Here is a 23,668-nt window from a genome sequence, read left to right as displayed (position 1 = left end):
CAGAGCACAGAGGATGCCCCCTAGTGTCTGTTGCCAGTAGCAAGGACCCTCCCTCACCCGTGGCCAGAGCCAGTGAGAGGCAATGGCTTCTTGAATTCTCAAGTTAGCGTGGAGAAGGGCAGGGCCGGTCTGGCTTCCAGGATCTTAGGGAATTTTGTTGGCATCAAGGCACCCATCAGCATCTTGAGAACGGGCAACTCAACACCCTACACACAGCTTCCCAAGCACAATTCCACAATCATTTTCAGAGGCAGAAACCCCTTCTCTCTCATTACAGTGATTTTCATCTTTCTCTTCTCATCACCGTAGCAGCAGGCATCCCACGGAAAGCCACAGGCGCATCATCAGGAAGGACGGCAGAAGCAGGGTGAACATGCTGTGTCGCCTCCAGTTTGGAGATGTCTGGTCCTGGGGTAGGACTGGGCCCTGTGTGCTCATCTTACCCTCTGCTGTGGGCTCCTGGCATTCTGTCACACAGGGTGCCCACCCGTAGGCATTGGGAAGTTCCCAAAGGTATCCCTGCCATCTTGGACCCAAGGATGTTAAAAAAAAGGTCTACGCGTGCCCTCCCCAGCATCCAGAACAAGCAGAGTTCCCAGGTCTCATGGTCAAGGCCTGCACGGAACAGAGTTGGCACGGCCTCTGAGTCATCCACCCTCTGACACCCCATCACCACCACACATTCCACCAACCCAGAAACTCCGAGTCTTCTGATCTCTGAGCCTCGATCGAGAGAAGCAGCCCTGCCCAGACACCAACCTAATGCACATCTCCACCAAAACCTGAAGACAGTCTGCAGGGGAGCTTCATTAATTTTTCACAGGACTCATCTCACAGTGGCTGAGCAGGGCTGAGACAAAGCCACGTTCGGAGTGCCTGTGCCAGCAGCCCGCAAGGGGTTAAGCCATTAGCCCATATCCTGGTGAGCTCATCCCCGCCGGAGCCTGCTCAGTGGCTGGATCCGCTGCACACACCGACTCCTGGATGGGGCCGGGGAGGCTTTCTCTGGCTGGGATGAAGAACTTGAGCAGAAACTCATTGCCGGCTTCCTCCCTGTGCGAGCTGTGTGTGATTCCCAGGTCCGCTGCCCTTCCCCGGGACATCGAGGACAGTAAGTAAGGAGAGGCTCCGTCCCCTCTGCCCTTCCTTCCATTTCCCTGGAGGAACCAGCTGGTTTTAACTTTCCTTTCGAGTGTGTCGAGTCTTGAACTGGAGTTGGAAGGCAAACGAGAAGGACAGGCAGCGGAGATGGGGCTGTGCCTTGGGAAGGGGTAAACCAGCCACCAGCAGGCTGGAGGGACTCCTCAGGGAGCATGGTGGCAGGGGAGGAGGGGGCGGTCCCTGCTATGCACCTGGGAGAGGGGAAGCTGTGTGCGGACAGCTGCTTCAGCCCTGTGTGTATAGCATCTAGGCTTCACCCTCGGCAGCCATTTCGGGAAAGAGCTGAGCAGGGACCACACTCCCAAACCTGGGCAGAGGCAGGAATAAAAAGCCAGACAGGGAAGCCCAAGGCCCCTTGCCAGAGTGCGTGGGCGGGGAACTCAGACCCAGACCGCCGTCCTGGGCATCCCATGTCAGACCTCAGTGTCTGGCGATCCCTCCCCGCTGCAGGTGTGGCAGGTGCCCAGAGCAGGTGCCAGGAAAACAAGCTGCAGCATGCTGACTGGGACAGGCTTCATCGCAGAAAGGGGAACGAGGCAGGCATGTGTAAACACGGACAAGATGTGTAGGGCGAACATGCGCCACCGGGACCAGGCGTCTGGGGAAAAGCAGACATTATCGCCTGAGCTGTTTTTCCACCTTGTTCCTGGGCAGGGCCCGGGCACTGACTGTGTGGGTGAAGAGAGAGTTGAGCGGCACTGTCTAGGCTGAGTGTGACCTTTGGAGAACTTCCCTTCCTAGAAGCACTGTGAGCAGGTGACAGATGGGTAGTGGTGCTGTGGTGACAGCAGCAGCGTATTCAGAAACACTCTGGCCTTTACGTCATCAGCTCAGGCACTGGGCCCCACTCACCGTCTCAGAGGGATGGGCTCACCAACTGGGTGTCTCACTGAGGGTAGGGCAGCGACCAGTATTGACAGCTGGGAGGGGCGTTGTTGGGGACTCGAGTGGGGAGAGAGCAAGACCCTCCAGGTCTCAGGAATTTCGAAAACAAACCCATGCTTGCAAGGGTCTTTCTCAGGAGTAATCAACTGTGTTAGTTCTGCCTCTCGCATTTTATAGCCTTCCCTCCCGCTGTCTCCCACCAGACAACCCTACTCTCCGGGCCCAGCCTCCCAGCTGTGAGGCGATGTGCCCTCTCTCTGCTTTCTGTCCTTGCCATTCCCAGAATAGTCCCATTCCTATAGGGGAGGAGAAGCATGCAAAGGGACAGATAACCCCAGCTCAAACACAGGGGGCCTCTTATTAGGGGTTGGCTAATATTACAAGGATGACCAGTTCAATTCGAATTTCTCATCGACAACGAATAAATCTTTGGTATATGGATGTCCCGTGCAATATTTGAAACATTCTTATACCAAAAAAAAAGCATTCTTTGTTTATCTGAACTGTAAATTTAACTGGACATCTTGGCATCTTATTGGCTAAACCTGGTAACCTGTTCATATTGACAGTCTTCTGGCACATTCACAGGAGGACAGGGGCAGAGAGGGGCTGCAGGGTGAGTGCAGAGGTAAAGATGAGCAGGTCTAGAGGTGGTGGGACGCTAGGAAGGAGGGTAGTGAAGAAAAAGAGAGGGAAAAAGCCAGGGCTCCATCCTTGAGAAGCACCATGCAGTATAGAAAAGACCAGGATTTGGGGTGAGCAGCAGCGAGCCTCGGTACCCTCAGCTGCGGAATGGGAATGATAAAAAAGAGCACGGCCCTCGTAGAGCCATGAGGATGAAAAGAGATGCTCCAGGTGGAGAAAGGGGCAGGCACCAGGCGTTTTAGGCCCTGTCTGGATGATGGTGGTGGTGACTCGTGTCCACTGTGTCACCGGCCTCTTGCTGCTCTGCTGACCCCATCAGGGCCCCCAGCCTCAGCCCCCAAGTCCTCAGCAGCCCCACCTAGCAGTCCCAGCCTAATCCCTCACCGGGGAGCTACCACTAGTTCTCTCCGCTGCCCAGGCCCCATTTCACATCCTCTCCGCTCACCGTTCTCTCAGTTTGAAAAGAAAATCAAAATCCTCCCAAAGGGGAGCTCCTGGAGAGACTCAAACCCAGGCTCTGGAGCCAGTCAGGCTGCAAAACTCCCCCTCCCGTCTTGGCTGGCTACTCACCTGCTGAGTAACTTTGGGCAAGTCACTTGGCCTCTCTGGTCCTCAGTTTCTTCACCTGTAAAATGGGGTAATAATTGCCCCTTCCTCAGCGTCTTGTTGGGAGGATGAAAGGAGGTGATGCGGATAAAGCACTTAGCATGGTTCCCAGCACACAGTGAGAATCTGATAAATGGCAGTTACTGTCTGAAAACTGTCTGCCCTCTCCAGGCACACTGGTTGCTTCTTCTGCTCTGGAGAAGCAGCTGAGGGTACCTGGGAGACTTCAAGAATGTCACCCAGCAGAAGGCAATCAGTCTTGACCAGGCGACTGGTCCACTAGAGGCCAAGGAGGGGAAGGGAGGGGAGCGGGTCAGCAGGTCCGCCCTGCCCCCTCACAGCTGTGTCTGTGTTTGCCTCCTTAGCTAGTCCCATCCTTTGGCCCTCGCTCTAAGATCAGAGGGTATCGTTGACAACAGTTGGGTGGCAGGGAACGGTGACTTGATGTTGCAGTGCTGGCTGGGCTCTACCTTGCCATGCCCCAACCGGAAACTGCAAGGAAAACAAATCCGCAGGGATGAGCTCTGTTTCACAAACCACCTGCAAAGCCCTCTCCTTCCTCTCCTGCGACAGCTCCCCCGTTTATTGAATCATTCACAGACGCTTGCTGAGTCCCGAGTCTCAGCAAAACACTGAGCTGCCAGTTGGAGCGCATGGAAGGTGAAGGGGCCCCAGCCCCAGCGCCTCCCAGAATCCGGGAGGGGAGGAAGAGCTTCCAGTCCGGCAAGCACAGACCCATATGTGGTTGTCTCCAGGGCAGTAGTTGACTTATTTCCCTTTCAGCCGCCAGTCCCGGTAAGTGGTGCATTTTAGACACTGGGGAGTCTCTGGGAGGACTCAAACCATTTAGTCCTCATTATCTCAGACACTCACGGTTGCTCACCAGCTGGCATAATCCACACACACACCACCAACCATATACTGGAGGAAGGATATGTGAGCCAATGAGAAAAAGCCAGAATGTTCCTGCCAGTTCTCCCCCTTCTTGTTTGAGACGTCGCTTCACCTCATTTGTCAGCAACACCACTGAGCGAGCAAATGTGTACCCCAAGCAAGGAAATGTGCCTTCCCCGAGCTCCTCTGCGGAGAGGGACATTGTCTCGGTTGAGTCTATAACCCCGTGTCTAGCAGAGGACAGCACACAGGAGTTGATCAAAAAGTGTGTGTTGTGTAGTTGGTGAGCACTGTTGGCTGAGCTCTGTTTAGCAACCTGGCAACACAAGACCAAGAGCCAAACACTGAGAAGATGTATGTAGGCAGAGTGTCCAATGAGTGGACAATTACAAATACCGGGTAGATAAGTAGACCGGTTCTAGCAAGATTAAGAGACGGTCCCTTCTGGATATATTCATCAGGCCAACCAAACCCAATCTTTGTTCTGTCCAGGGCCCCTGGCCCCTGAAAGTGTGTTTTCCTTCAAGGGATGGTATCTTTCCAGAGACAAGGTGAAAAAGGTAAAATTCTTGTTCATTCTCTTTCCCTCTCTCTCCGCACCTCTCTCTGTCTCTCATGTCCATGTCCGTCTCCTGTGCCCAAGTCCTAGCTTCTCCAAGAAGCACTTCTCTTCCTCTGGGGTCTCCTCTTCCTCAGAATCAGTTATACAGTCTCTCCTGTAAGAGCCAGGGGACTCTCTCACCTCACAGATCTCTCTTTAACCCCTTTGCCCTATTTTGAGGTCACTTTGCCCATGCCCACACCCCTATTTTCTGGGGTAACAGTTTCCGGCCCACACCCCGACCCTGGATCCCTCTGTTCCATCACACGGCTTCAACCATTATCAACATTCTGCCTTTCTTAGTTTAGCTATGCTTCCACCTGCTCCCCACCCTGACCCACTCGATTATTATTATTAAGGTTCTTACAGCCCTTTTTTGTGGGGTGTAATTTACACACATTGAAATGCATAGATCTTAGTGTGCCAAATTGACAAATGGGTCCCCCACGTAACCTTCACCAATACCATGAGATAGCACATTTCCATGCACCCCAGAAAATCCAAGTTAGTTCCTTTCTACCCCCTAAAATCACTGTTTTGAGTTTTGTTACCTTAGATTCGTTCTTAGAAGGTTCCAGAATGCCATATAAATGGTAATATCCAATATATGTACTCTTTTATATCTGACTTCTTTCACGCAGCATGTCTATGAGACTCATCCATGCTGTGTGTGTATCCGAAGTTCCTTTTTGTTGCTTGATACTAGTCTGTTGTGCAAATATACAACTCTTTGTGTTTCGTTCATGGACATGTGGGTTGTTTTCTGGTTTGGGCTGTTATGGATAAAGCTGCTATGAATAGTCTTAAATCAGTCTTTTGTGGACAGTTTTGTTTTAATTTCTCTTGGACAAATAAATATCTAGGAGTGGATTGCTGGATTAAAGGGTAGGTGTATGTTTAACTTCATAAGAAACTATCAAACCTTTTTCTAAAGTGTTTATGCCATTTTATGTTCCCACCAGCGGTGTAAGAGAGCTCTGGTTGTTCAACATTCTTACCAACATTTGGTATTGTGAGATATTTAAATTTTAACTATTCTAGTGAATGTGTGACTGTATCTTCTTGTGGTTTTAATTTGCATTTTCCTATTGAACATCAGTGTCAAGCACTTTTTCATGGGTTTCTTGTTTATTCATCTTCCTTCATAAAGGGTCTGTCCAAATCTTTTGCCCATTTTTAAAATTGGGCTGTTTCTTTGTAGGTTTATTAATCAGATATGGTAGTTCTTTATATATTCCAGATACAAATCCTTTGGCAAATTCTTCTCCAGTCCATAGCTTGCTTATTCATTTCTTCATTTCTTCTTAGTAGCTTTTAATGAGCAGGAGTTTTAAATTACGATGAAATCTAATTTATTGGGGTTTTTTTCTTCTTGGTTCTTGCCTTCTCTGTCCAGTCTAAGAAATTTCGCCTGCCTCCATGTCACAAAGATATTCTCTTATATTTTCTCATAAAAGCTTTATAGTTTTAGCTTTTATGTTCAGGTTATGTCTATAGTCCATCTTGAATTAATTTTTGTTGATGGTGTGGAGTGGGGTCAAGTTTCATTTTTTTCCCTGTGAATATCTGGTTGTTTCTGGGCTGGCTGCTGCAGATTGTGGGTCAGAGTCCTGTTTTTACATATGGTCTGGCTGTTGTCTATCTCTATATTCAGTTTCTCATTTATTATAAACATTTGCAAACAAACAAAGTAGAGATAGTCATATAATGAACTTCATACATCCATCACCCAGATTTAATAATTTTTAGCATTTTGTCATATTGGATTGAGAGTTTGATGTTGTCCTGTGAACCAGGGCATGATGACATTTCATCCCTGTCTATTTCAAGATCCACCTCCCTATCTAAAAAGGCATTTTCCTATGTGTGCACAATATCATTTTTATACCAAATACAAATTTTAAATCCTTAATGCCATCTAATACCCAATCCATATTCAAACTTCCCTAAAATTAGCCCAAAATATCTGTTTTGCTCTAGTCGGAATCCAAGGAAAGGAACGTATTGCATTTAATTATGTATTTTAATTATCTTTGTTTAAATATTTTATTGATGTTTAATATACATACAGAAAAGGAGTCATGTCACGAGTATATAGCTCAGATAGTACACACCCATGTAACCAGCTGTTGCCAGGTCAAGAGTCAGAACGTGCCCGGCCCCCTGCAAGTCTCCAGCGTGCCCGGCTCCCTGTCGCTAACCCCGCCAAAGGTAAACACTCTCCTAAGCCCTCATAGCAGTGATTGTCTTACAGGTTTGTGAATTTTATGTGAACAGACGCTCAGTTCATGTACACGGAATTCTGTGTCAGTGGAGATGTGTCTGGCTTCTCTGGGTCAGTGAGATTCATGCGTGTTCATGCGTGGAGCTGTTGTTCTTTCCTTCTCATTGCTGCGTGGGCTCAGACAGGGTCTGCCAGCCTGCAGCCGGCCCATCCCTGGTCATGTGCTACAAATGTCTCCACCCACTAAATCTGCCTCCTGAGACTCCAAGCGTGGCCTCCGGGGGAGAAAGGCCCACCCTCCCTTTGCAAATTGCTGCCTGGAGCACTGAGGCAACATTCAAATCTGCAGTCAGTCCTGGAGGCCTGGCGCCTTCAGCTGTCCCCTGTCTCCTCCACAGGCCCAGCCCCTCAGGCCTCAGGCCGTGTCCACTTCTGAGGTGTCAGGGACCTTAAGGGAAGGTGAGTGTGTTTAATTTTTAGGGCTGCTGTCACAAATTAGCACAAACTTAGTCACTTGAAACAACAGTTTCATTCATCTCTCAGTTCAGGAGGCCAGAAGTCCAAAATCAAGGTGTTGGCAGACTCGTTCCTTCTGGAGGCTCTGGGGGGAATCCATTCCCTGCCTCTCTCCTAGCTTCCGGCAGCTGCTGGCAACCCTCTGCGTTCCTTGGCTTGTAGAGAGAGGGCTTCAATCTCTGCCTCCCTGTCTTCACGTGGTCTTCCCCGTGTAAGTCAAATTTCCCTGTCTGTTAGAAGGACTCAAGTCATTGGACTAGTCTGTTCGAGGATGATCTCATCTGGAGAGCCTTACCTTAATTACATCTGCAAAGACCCTTCGTCCAAATAAGGTCATATTCTGAGGCTTCGGTGGACAAGTCAACCCACTGCAGGGACTGAGGGATCCTCTGAGGCATTCAAACTGAATCCTAGAAACTGAATCCAAACTTGAAAAGATGGCTCTTCTCACTGGACTAGCCCCCCAGGGGTTACCTGGTCCCTCAGAGCAGGAGTGCTGGGGCCACGTCTCTTCAGCACCTGCCGGGGGCCAGGTGGTGTGCCAGGCACCATTGGTGGAAGATGAGTAAACCCAGCCTTAGCCTTGGGGCAGTTTGCAAGGCAGGAGGGAGGGAAAGGCCACATGGAGCAGTGGTTCTCCTGAAATGGATTTTGCCCCCAAGGGGACATTTGGCAATGTCTGGAGACAGTTTTGATTATCATGACTGAAGGGGGGAATGTGCTAGTGGCATCTGGTGGGTAGAGACCAGGGATGTTACTAGATATGCTACAATGCACAGGACAGCCCCCTGTGACAAGGAATTATTGGGCCCCAAACGTCAATAGTGCTAGTGTTGAGAAACTCTGGTACAGGAAAAAAAGTAGAATCTTTTAGGACTTTAATAAAATAATAAAACTCATACTGCCCCTGAGTTGGTGATTTTCAGGAAACCTGGATTCTCAGAATTCAAGTTTGATTCACTACCTATGGACCTGTCTAAAATAGCTAAGGAGTCCCTTAGCCCAGCTTCTTCATTTTGCGGATGAGAAAACAGGAACTGAAAAAGAAAATAATTATAATAGCAACCGGGGCCATCTCTTGAGCACTTCTAGGGCGCCACACAGTGTAGTAGTGTTTTATGAAATCTGATGGTCACCACAACCCTATGGGGCAGAGACTTTATTATCCATATTTTATATAATAATTCTCAGGGGGTTAAGTAAACTGCCAAGGTCCTACAGCTTATAAGCGGCAAACTGGGTTCAAACAGTGGTTCCTCTGATGTCCAGGGCCTGGATCTTTCCATCAAGCGCACACACTGCAAGTACGTTTAGTGACTTGCCGGAACTGGGAGGAGTGCTTCTTCCCAGCACAGTGTTCATTGCACAGCCCAAGCCTGCTGCCCACTTCTGTTTAGAGCTGCTCCTGCCTCCTGCCTCCTGAGAGAGGGAGGGAGGGAAGGAAGAGAAGGCTCTCCCTTGCTCAGGGAGCAGAACTGCTTCTCCTTCACTCACTGCCCAGAAAATGAAGCCCTGTTGGCCCATTCATTCTCCCAAGGACCCGCCCGACCTCCTAAGTCTATCAACCAAATTAAAGCTTCCCAGTCTGTGGGATTTCACGGGCTATTACAGTCTAGGTAGATGATAGATAGATAGATAGATAGATAGATAGATAGATAGATAGATGATGTCTACTGGGATGCCACCTTTTTATCTTGGCAAGTACAGATACTAGCAAAAACCAATGATCATCTTCCATCATGGCCATTTCATAAAATGAAGAATATTGCAATACCAAAATAAGGAAGGACATAATCTCAGAGCAAAAATAGTCCTTTAAATTAAATAAATATAACATAATGAAAAAGTTACAACAGTGTTCTCATTTCTCTATTATATAGTGAATCACCGTACAATTACCTATCTATGACATTCCATATTCAGTGGGAGTTTACTTTACTGCAGGATGAAGCCCCAAGTGAAAAACTCAGGAATTCTCCTAGTTGAAGAACCCTGAGTCCTGCTGTCAGGACCAGCTGTGGTCTAGTGCAAGGAGCTTTGAGTCCAAAGACCTTGACCTGAAGCCCAGCGCAGCCACATATTGGAGGAGGGTGGGGGTACCCTTTGGCCACACTCCTGAACCACGCTAGGTCTCTGTCTCTGCCCTTGTAAGATGGGAATATATGAATGACTTCCTCGCAGCGCCAAAGAGTCTATGTTAGGCACTCCCAGTAAGGTCCAGTTAGTCCCGCCTTCCCCTCTCAGAATCCACGTGTCCATTATTCCTGGCAGTGGTGTCCGCCTCTAGTTTCACACTTCCTGCTCACGACACAGTGGCCTCCTCACACCCAGACAGCAGCTCTCACAGGAGCAGGTCCTTCCCCCATCCAGCCCGGCTCCCCTCTGGCACAGCTGAGGATGGCTGCATTCATATTTCTCCATCACAACATCTCCAGCATCTGAAGGCAGCAAGCCCTTCTGCCTTGAGTCTTCACTGCAAAGTGGTGGAAATGGTTACCGAGAGAGAAAATCCTGCTGAAGACATCAAAACATCCACATAAGAAACCAGGGGGCAACAACCAACACAAGTTTCTGGCCAGGATTTTATAACACGATTTATGATCCCTGCCCTACTGCCCGCCCGCAGGGGAAAAGGTCACTTTAAATATGACTACTTAGCTCATGCAAATATACCACAGGATCAACAGGGAAGTGAACGCGTGTGTGCCTGTACTTACAAAAGCACGTCTGTCACATTTTTCAAAATCTTTGGAAGCAGAGATCCAAATATCCTCCCTCTAGGTGAGCGTACGTGAATGCTAATATCGACATTCTGAAGGCAGGGAGACTTTACAATTCCTAGTTCCTCCCTGTCACAGGGGAGGGACTTGTAACTGCCTGTTCTAGAAAGTGGAGAGTGGGAACACTAGTCCAGTGGTTCAGGCCGGAGCTGCTGTGCGGGGTGGAGGGGGTGGGGGTGGAGGGGATTAAACTTGAAATTGACATTGTAGGAAGTGTTGAAGGAGAGACCATTCACCACAGGACCTTCTGTGGGTGGACGTGACCTGGTAAAGAAGAACGGCAGCTTCTGGATTGTTGGGGTTTGGGAGCCGCCAGCTCCAGACACCATCTCCTTTATCCCCAGCTATATTTCCAAAAGTGCACCCCCCTCCATATCTGGGTCTGACTCTAGCCCAATTCGGGGTGGGGAGGGGGAACCCATTGTGACTGGGATGAAATTTCTTCCCAAGAAATTTCACTTGGAAAGAAATCTCTCCCATCCCGCTCAAAAAGAAGGACATTCAGAAATGCTGATTTGTGGGGCCCGCAGTGGTCCAACAGGAAACGTGAAAGAGGAGGTCAGAGGAAGATTTGACTCCCTGGAGGAGGGAAGAGTGGAAGCCAAGGACGAAAGGCAGTTAATCTGAGGAGGGAGAAAGAGCAGAGGCTGCTTGAGGAAAGTTCTCGCAGGCAGGCAGGGCCCTGCAGAGCAAAGTGGGGGGAATTTTGGATTCCAAGACAGGAGGAGAGGGTGGCCAGCAGGGTCCCAAAGAGCAGCCACCACCATGCTTACAGCAGCGGGCAGGCACCAGGCTCCCACCAGGAAGAACTGAGTTTGTAAAGAAAGCTGGATCTAGTGACCATGGCAGGGAAGGAGGGAGGGAGGGTGAGAAGGAGGGAGGGAAGGGGGAGGGAGGGAGGAAGCAGAAAGGAAGTTGTTTACTCACGTACTCATTCAATTAAAAGTAGACAGAATCTCTAGGGTAGAAAGCACTGTACGAACCCTTTGGAGACAACTCGAAGATGACTCAGAGATGTCTGGGTAGAGATCTTTAGGCAGGACACCTGGGCTCTGTCGGCCTCCCCTTCCTCACACACACACACACACACACACACACACACACACGACTATCTAATATCAGGAAAGTATCTAAAATTAGTCATCCACTTCTTATTGCCTTATTGCAAATATACAGGCATTTGCACTTGAACCTGCCTTCCCCTTGATGGAATGAAAGGTTTTCACCCCGTGTTAAAGGACCTTGAGCTAGTACGGCTCTGGCAGAGAAGTATTTGGCAGGTGAGCAGCTCTGAAGATGCCCCACACAGATGACCATCTACCTCCTGTGTGGGGGACCAGGGGATGAGAGAGTTCCAGTGACCCAGAGGTGCGCAGACGGGCTCTGGATGAGAAATCGGAATGGGGACTCGGGCTGGATTCCATGTCTTTACAGGGTTAAGAACCGGAGGGTGGGAATCTGACTTGCTGTGGTTCATGTGGGGGTTTGGGGAAAGGGGGCATTTAGATATAGAAGGGTCACACTCTGACCCTGAGGCATCACAGCCTGTGCTGACAAAGCACAGCAAAGCCCAGGCTGCACTAAAAGATGTCCTCTAGCCCGCACACAGCCTGGCGCTTTAAGAGCAAGGACGGACTGGGTTCAAGTGCAACCCTGGCATTTCCTCACCCTGTGACAAACTGCTGCACCTCGCTGAGCCTTAGCCGTCTCCACTGTCACCTAGGACTAATGCATCATTCACAGGGTTATTGTGAGGTCTCGAGTTGATGAAGGAAGTGTTTAGTGCCATGTCTGATACACGTGTGTGTACACACACACACATTTATGTATAAAATATCACTACTCTGATAGGCAAACAATAGTATTTTTGGGATGCTTGCAGTATGCTAGATGTTGCTCCAATGCATTACACGTCTTAACTCATTTAACCTTTTGAAAATCCTATGACAGAAGTAGTATTATTATCCCCATTTTATAGATGAGAACGCTGAGGCACAGAGATGTTAAGTAACTCACTCAAGATCACACAGCTAGAAAAGCAGTGGGGTCTGAAAATACATTATAGCTTTTGTTAGTTTTTTAAAGGGCACCACTGTTCCCTGTTTAGAATACTAAAAGCAGTTGATTAGAATGATATAATATTTATTTCTCATAAGAAAAAAACATTTCAGCCTGAGTGGTTTCTTATTTCTGTGGATCTCACCTGATTTCCCTTTTGGCTTCAGCACAAAAACCTTGTATCGCCCTCCACTGACAGCCAGCTGGAGACGGATGCTGCGAACAGGAAGGATGTGTGAAGATTCCTTCAGCTTCACCTCTGCTTCTAACTGTTGCAGGTTACTGGTGCTGGGTCCGAAGAAGCCATGACAATGGAGGCTGTCCCCAAGAAGGCCTTGGAGGTCGATGAGAAGTCTCCAGAATCCAAGGACCTGCTGCCTAGCCAGACCGCCAGCTCCCTGTGCATCAGCTCCAGAAGTGAGTCTGTCTGGACCACCACCCCCAGGAGTAACTGGGAAATCTACCGCAAGCCCATCGTCATCATGTCCGTGGGTGGCGCCATCCTCCTCTTCGGCGTGGTCATCACCTGCTTGGCCTACACCCTGAAGCTGGGTGAAAGTAGCTGTAAGGTCCTTAAGATGATAGGGCCTGCCTTCCTATCCCTGGGACTCATGATGCTGGTATGTGGGCTGGTGTGGGTGCCCATCATCAAAAAGAAACAGAGGCAGAGACAGAAGTCGGTTTTCTTCCAGAGTCTCAAGTCCTTCTTCCTGAATCGCTGATGGCAGCCTCACCTTCTGTCCTCCCCATCATCCTGCCACCTCAACCAGGAGAAGGAGATCTGACATTTAACATCTCCATCTCCTTGGTGGGATTTGCCATGAAACTGATGCAGGCACATCCTCTTCCGCGCCCTGTGGGAAAGAGAGAGCTCAGGGCTCCACCCTCCTTGCAGCTGGGGGATGGTGCTGGATGTATCTCAATTAGTCTCTCTGTTATTACTTAGATCCTGGCCGCAGCCATCCCCTTTATGGCTCTCATTCCCTGCCCATGCACCCAGGCAGCACTCATCTAACTCTCTCTGCCAAGTGCTATGCATGTTGGGAAATTCCTTGGGGTGGGCTATGCCCCAAGGACAACGTCCTGTTTACATATCTGAGTGCCTGAGCTGGATTCTGCATTTGCATCCTTTTAGAACCGAAACTGACCAACAGAGGTCTTTCACAGAAGAGAGGGGAGGCTGAGTTCTGACCCACTGGGTTTGCCAGTCCAGCTCCCTTCATGGGCAAGATACTGACTTAGATTTCAAGGGACCAGACCAGTCACAAGTATGAAACATTCCAAACACTGACAGTGAAGGATGGCTGGGGGAAAACACTTTCCAAGAATGCACATTCCCCTGGACATAGCTCTGGGAGTTAGCCAGCCAAAGAAGTTCCCAGGTGTATAGTATTTACACCAGAGGCAGTGGAGTGGGCTCGGGGGTGTCACAGTCTCCCCTTGACCTTCTAACTCCTTCTCCTTGACTACTCTCCCCACCAAACTGGCCAATTAGCCAAGGACAAGTGCGTGTTGCCCTAACTTCCTCTTTCCCCTGATCCCCGGCTCTAGAACAGCAAGATGGAGAGCTGCAGAGGGATTCCGTAAGATTGTTTTCTCCTTACACCCATGGAGAATCAAAACCAAGAAGATCAAATTCCACATTTGAAGGGTGTGCAGGTTTCCAGAGACGGAATTCACTTTCGGAAATCCCCCCCTCTCCTCTCCCTGTCCCCACCCACGAAACAAGCCAACATTTGAGTGCCCTGCTCTGGGCCAGGCCCTGGGTTGGGAGCAAGACAGATACGGTCCCTGCTCTCATTTTCTTTCCAATGCAAGGACTACAGCCAGGCCAACAGGTGATTGGAATACCCCATGCTGAGTCCTTGATGGGGACAATGTGGGTGGGTGTGGGAACACGAAGGGGGCACCTAACCCAGACTTGGGAGAGGACCCAGAGATTGCTAGAGCTGTCTCATCCAAACTGAGGACAAAAGGAAAGATAAGAGTCTGCACAAAGGGGAAAGGAAAAGCATTTCAGCAGCAGGAATGGCCTATGCAAAAGCTCAGGAGAGGGAGGGGAAGCATGATAAAATTAGGAAACTGCATAGCAGCTTCCCAACCTCCCAATGTCCCGTCTCATCCCCTCTTGGCCTGCATTCCCCCTGCTCCCCTAAGTGCCCAGTGCAGCTTCTCAGGGCACATTGAGGGCCTCCTGGCATGCATGGTAGAAACTGGAAGGGTTTCCAGAGGGCCCACCACACAGAGAGCACTGTGAGGTAAGTCCTTCCCAAACCCGGGCTTACCTGTAACAACCAGAGGCCCTCAGGTGTAGACCAGGAGGGGTACCTGTGAGAAAGCTAGCCACCATGCTGCCCCAGGCCAGGTTTGAGGCCAAGTGGGGAGCATTTGATAATAAGGTATGAAAGGAAGGCATCCTGCCCTGTAACCATCATTGGCTTGAGGTGACTCCCATCACTGCTCAACCTTCTGCCCTGCCCCGGTCACCATGGCAACCCCTTTCTCTCTAACAGGCCTCCAGGTATCTCCATCCTTCATGGTGGTTCCACATGCAGAGTCAGAACCTCACCTTGTTCCCTCTGCATCATGGGAAATTCCATGGAGGCAGGTACCTGTGACATGGGGACACTCCCTGCCTTACACCACCTGAGGACCCAGAGATCAGGGAGCCTGTGGACTTTGAGTCTCACCCAGATGGCCATGTCTTTCGTTGAGACAGTGTGGCAGGGTCCTCTCGCCCACCAGTCTCCTGCACAGGTGCTCAGGACCAATCTTGGGGGAGTTGCAAGTGTTATGTCACTAATTATAGTTCTAGTGCCTCAAGTGACAGGGCTTTCAGATCATTGCCCTTTCTCTGACATAAAAGCGACTCAATACATCATCCTCACATTATAACATCGTCCTCACGTTTCTTGATGCTGTCTTACGTGGAGCAAATGGAGTGGATTCCCCGCTAGCTCGCTGGAAACCCACACTTCCCAACAGCTTGTAGTCTGGGCACAGCTGTGGGAGGAGGGCCCAGGTGGGTGCTGCCACTGGGTGTGTCTTAGGGCACAGAAGTTTGGGGACAGCCATGGCTCTAGAAGGCGTCCACGTTCTGGACTCGCTATGCAGCCTGCAGCAGTACTCACCCACATTCTCTGCTCCTCAAGCTCAGTTGCTTAGAAAGAAAAATGAGGAAAAGATTCTGAGGAAAGACCCCCAAGCATCATTCGACCCCACTGGGACCCCCCACGTGAGTGTGGGCCTAGGAACATGCCAGCATCGTGCTGAGAGGCCTCTGCAGGAGACCGTCACCACGCGGAAGGCTGAGGGAAGAATGTGCCTGCTCTGTGCATGCAGCCCATGCCAGAGGCCATGTTTCTGGAAAAAAGCATCACCACCCTGACTCCTTTCATTCCCGTGGATGAGAGACAGGCCCAGCATCCCCATGTTTGGCTAACCGGACTGCATTATCTCACCCACAGCTGCTCTGTTTGGGAAAGTCCGATTGAATCTGAGTCCTAAAGGAATTGATGTAATATCGAATTGTGTTCTATTTAGCAGTGTCTGCTGTGTTTTCATTCCATTCCATCAGGAATTCCAAGACTATCCACTAATTCATTCGTCTCCAATGCCCTCTGCCATGGTCACATGTCCTCCGCCCCCTCCCCAGAGAGCTGTCTGGGAGAAGGGGACAGTGCGGGTTTCACGCACGGCTCCTCCGGTGCTTCATAGGAGCTGAGGGCTCCTCTCTGAGATGCTGATGGGGCAGACAGGTCAGAAACTCCTGACTCCTTCCATCCTCACAAGCCCAGTAGAGAGACCCCAAAAGGGATATGGAAAAAGAACCCTCCAGAATTAATCAGTGGTCCAGGGGGAAGCAGGGTGACCTCAGGGTCAGCCTGTCAATGTCCCCATGAACTCAGGCAAGCAAGCACAAGAAGGGGTGACAGTTCAGCTCCCAAGACCTCCATGGCCTCCTTCTTCCTTCTAAGCCCTTCTCCCTTTCTCCTGGGCAGCCTCTCTGCTTTTCTGTGTCTTCAGTCCTGGCCCTTCTCTGCTTGGCTCCCCACCAGACTCACCATGTCCCTGGCTTTCTGCTGGCTTCAGCTTGTTCTGTCCCTAAAGGAAAAAGAAAGAGGATGCTGCTGGGTCTGGACAAGTAGCCACTATTTTATTCCATCTTCAATTCCTGCATCATTGCAGGAACGCCCCATTCCCTCCTGTCCCCAACCTCCTTCACTTCGTCACTATCTCCAGATCCTCAGATATCAGAAGTCCCTGGAAAACTAAAATCCAGAGCCCCAAATGTGTCTGATATTCAATGTGTGCAAGGGGACTGCCTGAGCACATACCTGGTGAGGCATCTGGGCGACAGGAGCTGGGTGCCCTGGGGGCTTTGTGGTGGTGGGGGAGGGCGGGGGAGGGCTGTGAGAAGGGAGTGGGGGAAGAGAAGACAAGTGGCAGTTGGCAAGGACATTCTGCAGTGGTGTCTGAAGAGCAGAGGAGGGGCCTGGGCTGAAAGTAACGAACGTTTCTTGGGTGCTTGCTGCAAGGCCATTTTACAGGCGAGATAATTGAAGAAGAGGGACACCAAGCCGGGACAACGTCAAGCCAGGACTGAAACCCAGGCGGTCTAGCTCAGAGGCCACACCCATCACCCCCCCCCCCCCCATTCAGCTCTTCAAAGGCCTCCAAGGGGCAGCAGAAGACACCAGGGTCTTGTGGCAGGCTCCAGGCTGCAAAGCGGGAAAAGCGGGTGTGGAGCTGGGGTTGGTAGGCAGGCGGGGAGGACTAACCAAGCAGGGGCCCAGAAGGCCAACCAGGAGAGTGGACAGGTGCCAGGAGGAGAGGACAATAGGAGCCACCAGCCAGGAAAGAACCAGCATTTTGAGCACCTCCTAAGTGCCAGGTGCCATGCGAGGGGCATTCACATAGTTTCTGTTTGTGCACTGCCCCCCCATCCCCAATCGTTTGTAGCACGTTTTACAAAGAAACAAGTGGGGCTCAGGAAAGTAAGTTACTTGCCCCAGGTCTCACAGCCCATAGACAACAGATCAGAGATGTAAGCTCAAGGCCGCCTCCAGAGCTCAGTGTTCTCATTCCCTGAGCTCCTGGTTTTAGGCCATGAGAGTGTTCAGAGGCAGGAATGGGGGTCTCTGACTGCCAGCACAAGGTGACACTGTCAGCAGGCTGGCTTTAGTACATCCAGCTTTCATCCCACAGGCCAGCTTTCCTGCTGGTGAGCAGGAGGCTTTGGAACCAGCTAACACTGGCTGCCACGACTTCACATCACATCGCAGGCCAAGTTCAAAACCCCCTCAAAAATTTAAGATCCCCTCCCACAGGGATGCTCAGAACCAACGGAGCGGTCAAGATCCAATGTCACTTCTCAAGCGAGCAAAGCTGCTGAACCCCAAGCCTTTCTGCAGGGAGAGGTACTGTGGGCCTGTTCTCCCTTTCTCAAAAGACCCTCCCTCCCTCATTCATGACTAGAGAGAAGTCACTGAGAAGCCTTGGGCCTGGTCCCTCCTTGGACCGGCTAAAGCAGGTCATCACCCATCCAGGTCCTACCTGATGCCTCACCCCAGAGCCCTGAGCCTGTGCTCCCAGCACCCACAGGGAGTGGTGGGTTCCAGTCTGAGGTTCCATCTATGCAGATGGCACACAGCTCCAGGGGCCACAGCAGCAGAGCCAGGCCCTGGCACTGTGTAGTCAGCACCCTTGGGTCTCCAGTGGGAGCCTGCTATACCTGAGGGACCAGCAAGTGTCACCCTCCAAATGAAGACCATCTCCCACTGCCCAGCAAGGCCCTCTGGCAAAACCACCAAAGTGGTTGCACAGAATTGGAGGAGCAGTTGCCAACAGTCTCTCAGATAATTACGTTGACCAAGTTGGGCTCATCTTCAATCAATAAATAAATGTCAACGTGAATAATGGTCATCTTCCTGTGGGGTTGCATGGCAAGAAACTGAAAGAGAAGGGAAGCATGATTCTATTATGGTAGCAGTTGCCTAAGTCATCCTCCAGGCCCCTAGCCCTCCCTCATTTCTCTGATCCTTTCTCAGACACAGCCTCTGGATCCATCCCTGGGAGCAGTCCTAGGCCAGCATTTCAATCCCCGAACACTGATCATGCACCAGACACCTGAACTGGGGATACGGTGATCAAGACATGCGCTTTAGGGGCTGGTCCAGTGGCGCAGCGGTTAAGTGCACACATTCCACTTTGGTGGCCTGCGGTTCGCCAGTTCGGATCCCGGGTGCGGACATGGCACCGCCTGGCACACCATGCTGTGGCAGGCGTCCCACTTATAAAGTAGAGGAAGATGGGCATGGATGTTAGCTCAGGGCCAGTCTTCTCAGCAAAGAGGATTGGCAGCAGTTAGCTCAGGGCTAATCTTCCTCAAAAAAAAAAAAAAAAAAAAAGACATGCTCTGACCTCAGGAAGCACTCAGGCTGGTCCCTAGAGGAGAGAACCAAGGGAATAAATCATCATGCATTATAACAGGGATGGAGGGAAGCAGTGGGCGCTGTGGGAGGACAGAGGATGGACACCCAAGTCAGTCCAGCCCCGGTGAATCCTTTCCAGTGCTCTGGAATAGTGCTGTGCCAGGTTTTCACATCATGGGTGGGAAGGAAGAGCCTGGAACCAGAGGACAGGAACAAGAGGGGATTGGGAGTGACCTTTGGTTGGGGCAGCAGGGGACGCTGGAACATAAAAAGCCACTGCCCTTGGATTATATTCACTACTCTATTTTATGGTCTTGCTTTTCACGGCTTCCTGCAAGACCTTTCCCTCACAGCCTTCAAATGTGTTGTAAAGGTGCCAATTTTGAAGAATATGCTTGGGGACATCACCTTCCCCCACCTGACTACACTTGCGTCCTGAGGCCTTGCCATCACAGAAACGGCAGTGTGAGTTTGTCCTTTCCTGGGATGTTGGTCTTCTTCCCTAGACCCCGTCTCTCCTCATTCTAAGACCTCTCTGAATGACTTCCTCCATGACGATGGCTTTAATTATCCGCTGTGTGCTGGTGACTCCCTAAATCTGTCCCCATCTGTCTAAATGCCTACTGGACAATGTGGTAGCTTCCTATTGCTGCTGTAAAAAGAAAAAAATCCTAAATTTAGTAGCTTAAGACAATCAAATTTATTATCTTACCATTCTGGAAGTCGGAAGTCCAAAATGGATCTCACAGGGCTAAAATCAAGGTGTCGGAAGGGCTGCATTCCTTCTGGAAGCTCTATGGGAGAATTTGTTCCTTGTTTTAGCTGGCTTCTAAGGCTGCCACTTCCTTAGCTTGTGGCCCCTTCCTCCGTCTTCAGAGCTAGAAATTGCATCAGTCTGACCTCTGCTTCTGTCGTCTCATCTCCTTCTCTGACTCTCCCGCCTCCCTCTTTCACTTTTAAGAACCTTGTGATTATATTGGGCCCACCTGGATAATCCCAGATAACCTTCCCGTTTCGAGATCCTTGTATTAGTTTGCTCAGGCTCCCAGAACAAAATACCACGGACCAGGTAGCTTAAACAACAGACCTTGATCTCACAGTCCTGGAGGCTAGAAGTCCGAGATCAAGGCGTCAGCAGAGCTGGTTTCCTCTAAGACCACTCTCCTCGGCTTTTAGATGGCTGCATTCTCACTGTGTCTTCAGTCTTCCCTCTGTACGTGTCTGTGTCCTAACTTCCTCTTCTTATAAGGACACCAGTTATAACTGGATGAGGGCCCACCCTAACGATCTCATTTTAACTTAATTATCTCTTTAAAGACCCTGTCTCCAAATACAGCCACATTCTGAGGTACGTGGGGTTAGCACGTCAACACAAATTTCAGGGGACGCAATTCACTCCTTAACTTAATCACACCTGCAAATTCCCTTTTGCCATGTAAGGTAACCTATTCACAAGTTTCAAGGATCGGAGCATAGACTTCTTTGGAGGCGATTATTCTGCCTACAACAAAACCTTCACCTTATTACATCCAGCAGCTTAAATTCAACCTGCCCCAAAACAGAACTGGTCCTCCTCCTTCCACGTCACCTGTCTCAGGGAATGACACAAACATCCACCACCATGCAGCAAGTCACCGAAGCCAGAAATCTGATGTTCTGAGAAAAATGTCAAAAATCACTACTTGCCTATCCAATATCCTTTCCCCCATTTCCTTGGTAATAAAACCTGTATTTTTGTTAGAGGCAGCAATATGCCTAGCTAAAATATGATATTCGTCAGCCTCCCGTATGATAAGAGTTGACCAATGAGATATATATGAAAATCATTAGGTGCGTGCAAGAAGAGGTCTTCATCTGCCAAAAGCTCTTTTCGCTTTACTCTTTCTTATTTGAGTGCAGACCTGATGGATGGGGCTGCAGCTGCCGTCTTCGGACCATGAACTGATCTCAAGAATGGAAGCCGTTGCCAAGGATAGCAGAGCAGAGAGTGAGAAGACTCCTGCAGCACTGGTGACACCCAGGGCTCTACTGGACTGCCTAACACCATCTCCTACAGGAGATCAAAATGAAACCTGGGACCAGCCCCTTGGCGCAGTGGTTAAGTTTGGCGTGCTCTGCTTTGGCAGCCTGGGTTCACGGGTTCAGATCCCAGGAGCAGACCTACTCCACTCGTCAGCCATGCTGTGGTGGCAACCCACATATGAAGTAGAGGAAGATTGGCACAGATGTTAGCTCAGGGCTAATCTTCCTCAGGGAAAACAAAAAACAAAAAAATCCACCTGATCTTGTGTAAGTCATCATTATTTTGAGTCTGTTTCTTGCAGCCAAATGCAATGCCTACTTACATAGGTGACAAGTATGGGGAAGCAGTTTTTCTTCCTCTAAGCCCAAATACTATTTGATTAGATCCAGAACTGATTTACTTAGAACAAAGACCATCATAACTAAGTTCCAAATCAGTGCAGTTTGTCTGTCCTCCACCTCAATGCATCCTCTAAGTCTCTCAGGGGAGAGAGAGGGAGGGAAAAGTGAGAGCAGTATGTCCAAGGTGGTCCTAGACTTCTCACCCTCCTCTCCAAGGCAGTGGGGACCTTCCTCAGACTGGGCATCCAGGAGTGGACGGGGAAAGGAGTGGGGTTCTCACAGGGCCCTCATCTTCCTCTGTGACCCGCTAGGCTGTCCCAGCTATTCTAAGAGCTGAGGCAGGGCGGGTGGGAGAGGAACACAAGAAAGGACTGATTGAAGAATACTAGTGCTGTTGATGAGAGGGGACGCCTGGATGCTCAGCTCCGTTTCTCGCAAGTTTCAATCCCCACAGTTGTCAGAAGTAAGGGAACCTCAACTCACCCAACACACAGTGTGTGCACTGGTTGAGAGTCTAGACTCTAGAGACGGCCCACCTGGGCTCACATCCCGTTTGGGCCTTGCCAGCAATTTGACCCTGGACCACTTACTTCCCTTCTCATACCTCTGTCTTCACAACTGCAAACGGACTTAATAAAAGTTCCTACCTCCTTCTGGGCATTAATTGGGATAATCTACATAGGGTTTTCTATATTAAGCCCTGAATATCAGTTATTATTAATATAATGAACTACACAGGCCATCTGGGTAAGATTCAGATGTTCTCCTAAACGATTTTACATCAGGAAAGAACGTAAGTCTGTATAAGTGAGTATAAGCTGATTGGAAAAAGAGAACTTGGAAGAGAGGTCACTATGCACTGGGCAGTCTGGCAAATGGGAGCCAGACTCCAGCCAATGGTTTTATTCCCATATTTCTGACCTCTCTGTCCCCTTCTGCCTCACAATCACCCTCTAACAATCATCAAAGCCTGTAATTGCTACCTCCTAAATAGCATTCAAGGATGGCCATTCCTCTTTGGGCCAAGGCAACTCACTATTTAGTAAAATTCATGTTTCCCCTCCACAGTGAGGAGTGAAGTAGCTGTCCCACCATGTCCACATGTCCCAGGACCCCTTGATCCAAGTGTGACCATGTGACAGGCTTGCAGGAGCAGAATTGGCATGTGATCCTGCTGGGCCAGGCCTTGTAGGAAGTGGAAGTGGGCCTGTTCTTCTGCATGCTCTCTTGTCCTGGCCCTGTGCTGAGCCACAATGTGCCAGGAGCCTGGGTCTGCGCCATCAAGGGAAGCATTATGGACTGAATGTTGTGTCTCTCCAGATTCCTATGTTGAAGCCCTAACCCCTAATGTGATGATATTTGGAGATAGGACCTTGAGAAGTAATTAGGTGTAGAGGAAGTCATGAGGGTGGAGCCCTCATGATGGGATCAGTGTCCTTATAAGAAGAGGAAGAAATACGAAAGTGCCTCTCTCTCTCTCTGCGTGCCCAGGTACCAAGGCCAGGCTGTGTGAGCACAGAGGGAGAAGGAGGCCGTTTGCCACCCAGGAAGAGCTCCCACCAGACACTGAGTCAGCCAGCACATTGCTCTTGGACTTCCCAGCCTCCAGAACTGTCAGAAATAAATGTCTGCTCTTTAAGCAACCCAGTCTGTGGTGCGATGTTATAGCAGCCTGAGCCAACTGTAAGGAGAGCCCCATGAAGACCAGGGGCACCACATCGATGGGTATATAAACTAGAAATAAACTTCTATTTTGCTTAGCTACCGAAATGTTGGGGTTGGCTTGCTACAGCAGCTACCACTGCCCCACTAACATACAGCTCTACTGTCATTGGAGCCAGTGTAATCTAACTTTCTAAATACTTTGCCAGCTCTCTAACTTGTCTCGTCCCTCTGTCTTGCTCAACTCTGTAATCCATTCTGCATCCTGCACCAGGATCATCTTTTTCCCAAATGCAAAATCTTAATGAGCTTCTTCCTTCCATGTTGTCCCTTTGCAAAGTCTGAGCTCCCCACTCCCTGTACAAGGCCTCCTCTCCTACCACGCCCTCCCTGGCAGCAAGCCAATCCCCACCAAACTTCCTTCAGATCCTCATCCCACCTGGCTCCCTCTCATCTCTGCTCTTCACTCAGCTCTACTCTCTCCTCCTGGAACATTCTCCCTCTCACCCCCTCTCAGGTCATCTGGTTCCCTCTCCCTCTTCTCTTTTCTCCCAACACACTTTCTCCTTTCACCAAACTGCTTTTGATCCTATATCACAATGGCCCAAGTCAAATCCAGCTTGAAAACTAACCCCTTACTTAGTAAGAAGCAGTTATAGCCATGGAAAAAGCGGAGGCTTTGACGCTTTTTGACCTGAGTTCAAAATTTGACTGCATCAGCTGATTTCTATACTGAGTGACTTTTTGCATCACTATCTCAGGTTTCCAGTTATGTGGGAGGATGATAATGACGCCATTAGGTCCATGGCAGGCTTAAATAAGGTCACAGAAAGTGCTA

At 49.9% G+C, this 23,668-nt stretch overlaps 1 protein-coding gene across 1 annotated transcript; it reads left to right on the top strand.

Annotated features, from left to right (window-relative positions):
- Window positions 1-12,675: 12,675 nt before the first annotated feature.
- Window positions 12,676-15,912, top strand: PIRT (phosphoinositide interacting regulator of transient receptor potential channels). Its single transcript, XM_008529528.2, has one exon. The coding sequence runs from the start codon at window positions 12,676-12,678 to the stop codon at window positions 13,090-13,092; it is 417 nt and encodes a 138-aa protein (XP_008527750.1). The 3' UTR covers window positions 13,093-15,912.
- Window positions 15,913-23,668: the final 7,756 nt, after the last annotated feature.

Source organism: Equus przewalskii, chromosome 10, assembly GCF_037783145.1.
Source record: "Equus przewalskii isolate Varuska chromosome 10, EquPr2, whole genome shotgun sequence".
NCBI lineage: Eukaryota > Metazoa > Chordata > Mammalia > Perissodactyla > Equidae > Equus > Equus przewalskii.
This window is presented reverse-complemented; position numbering and strand designations above follow the sequence as displayed.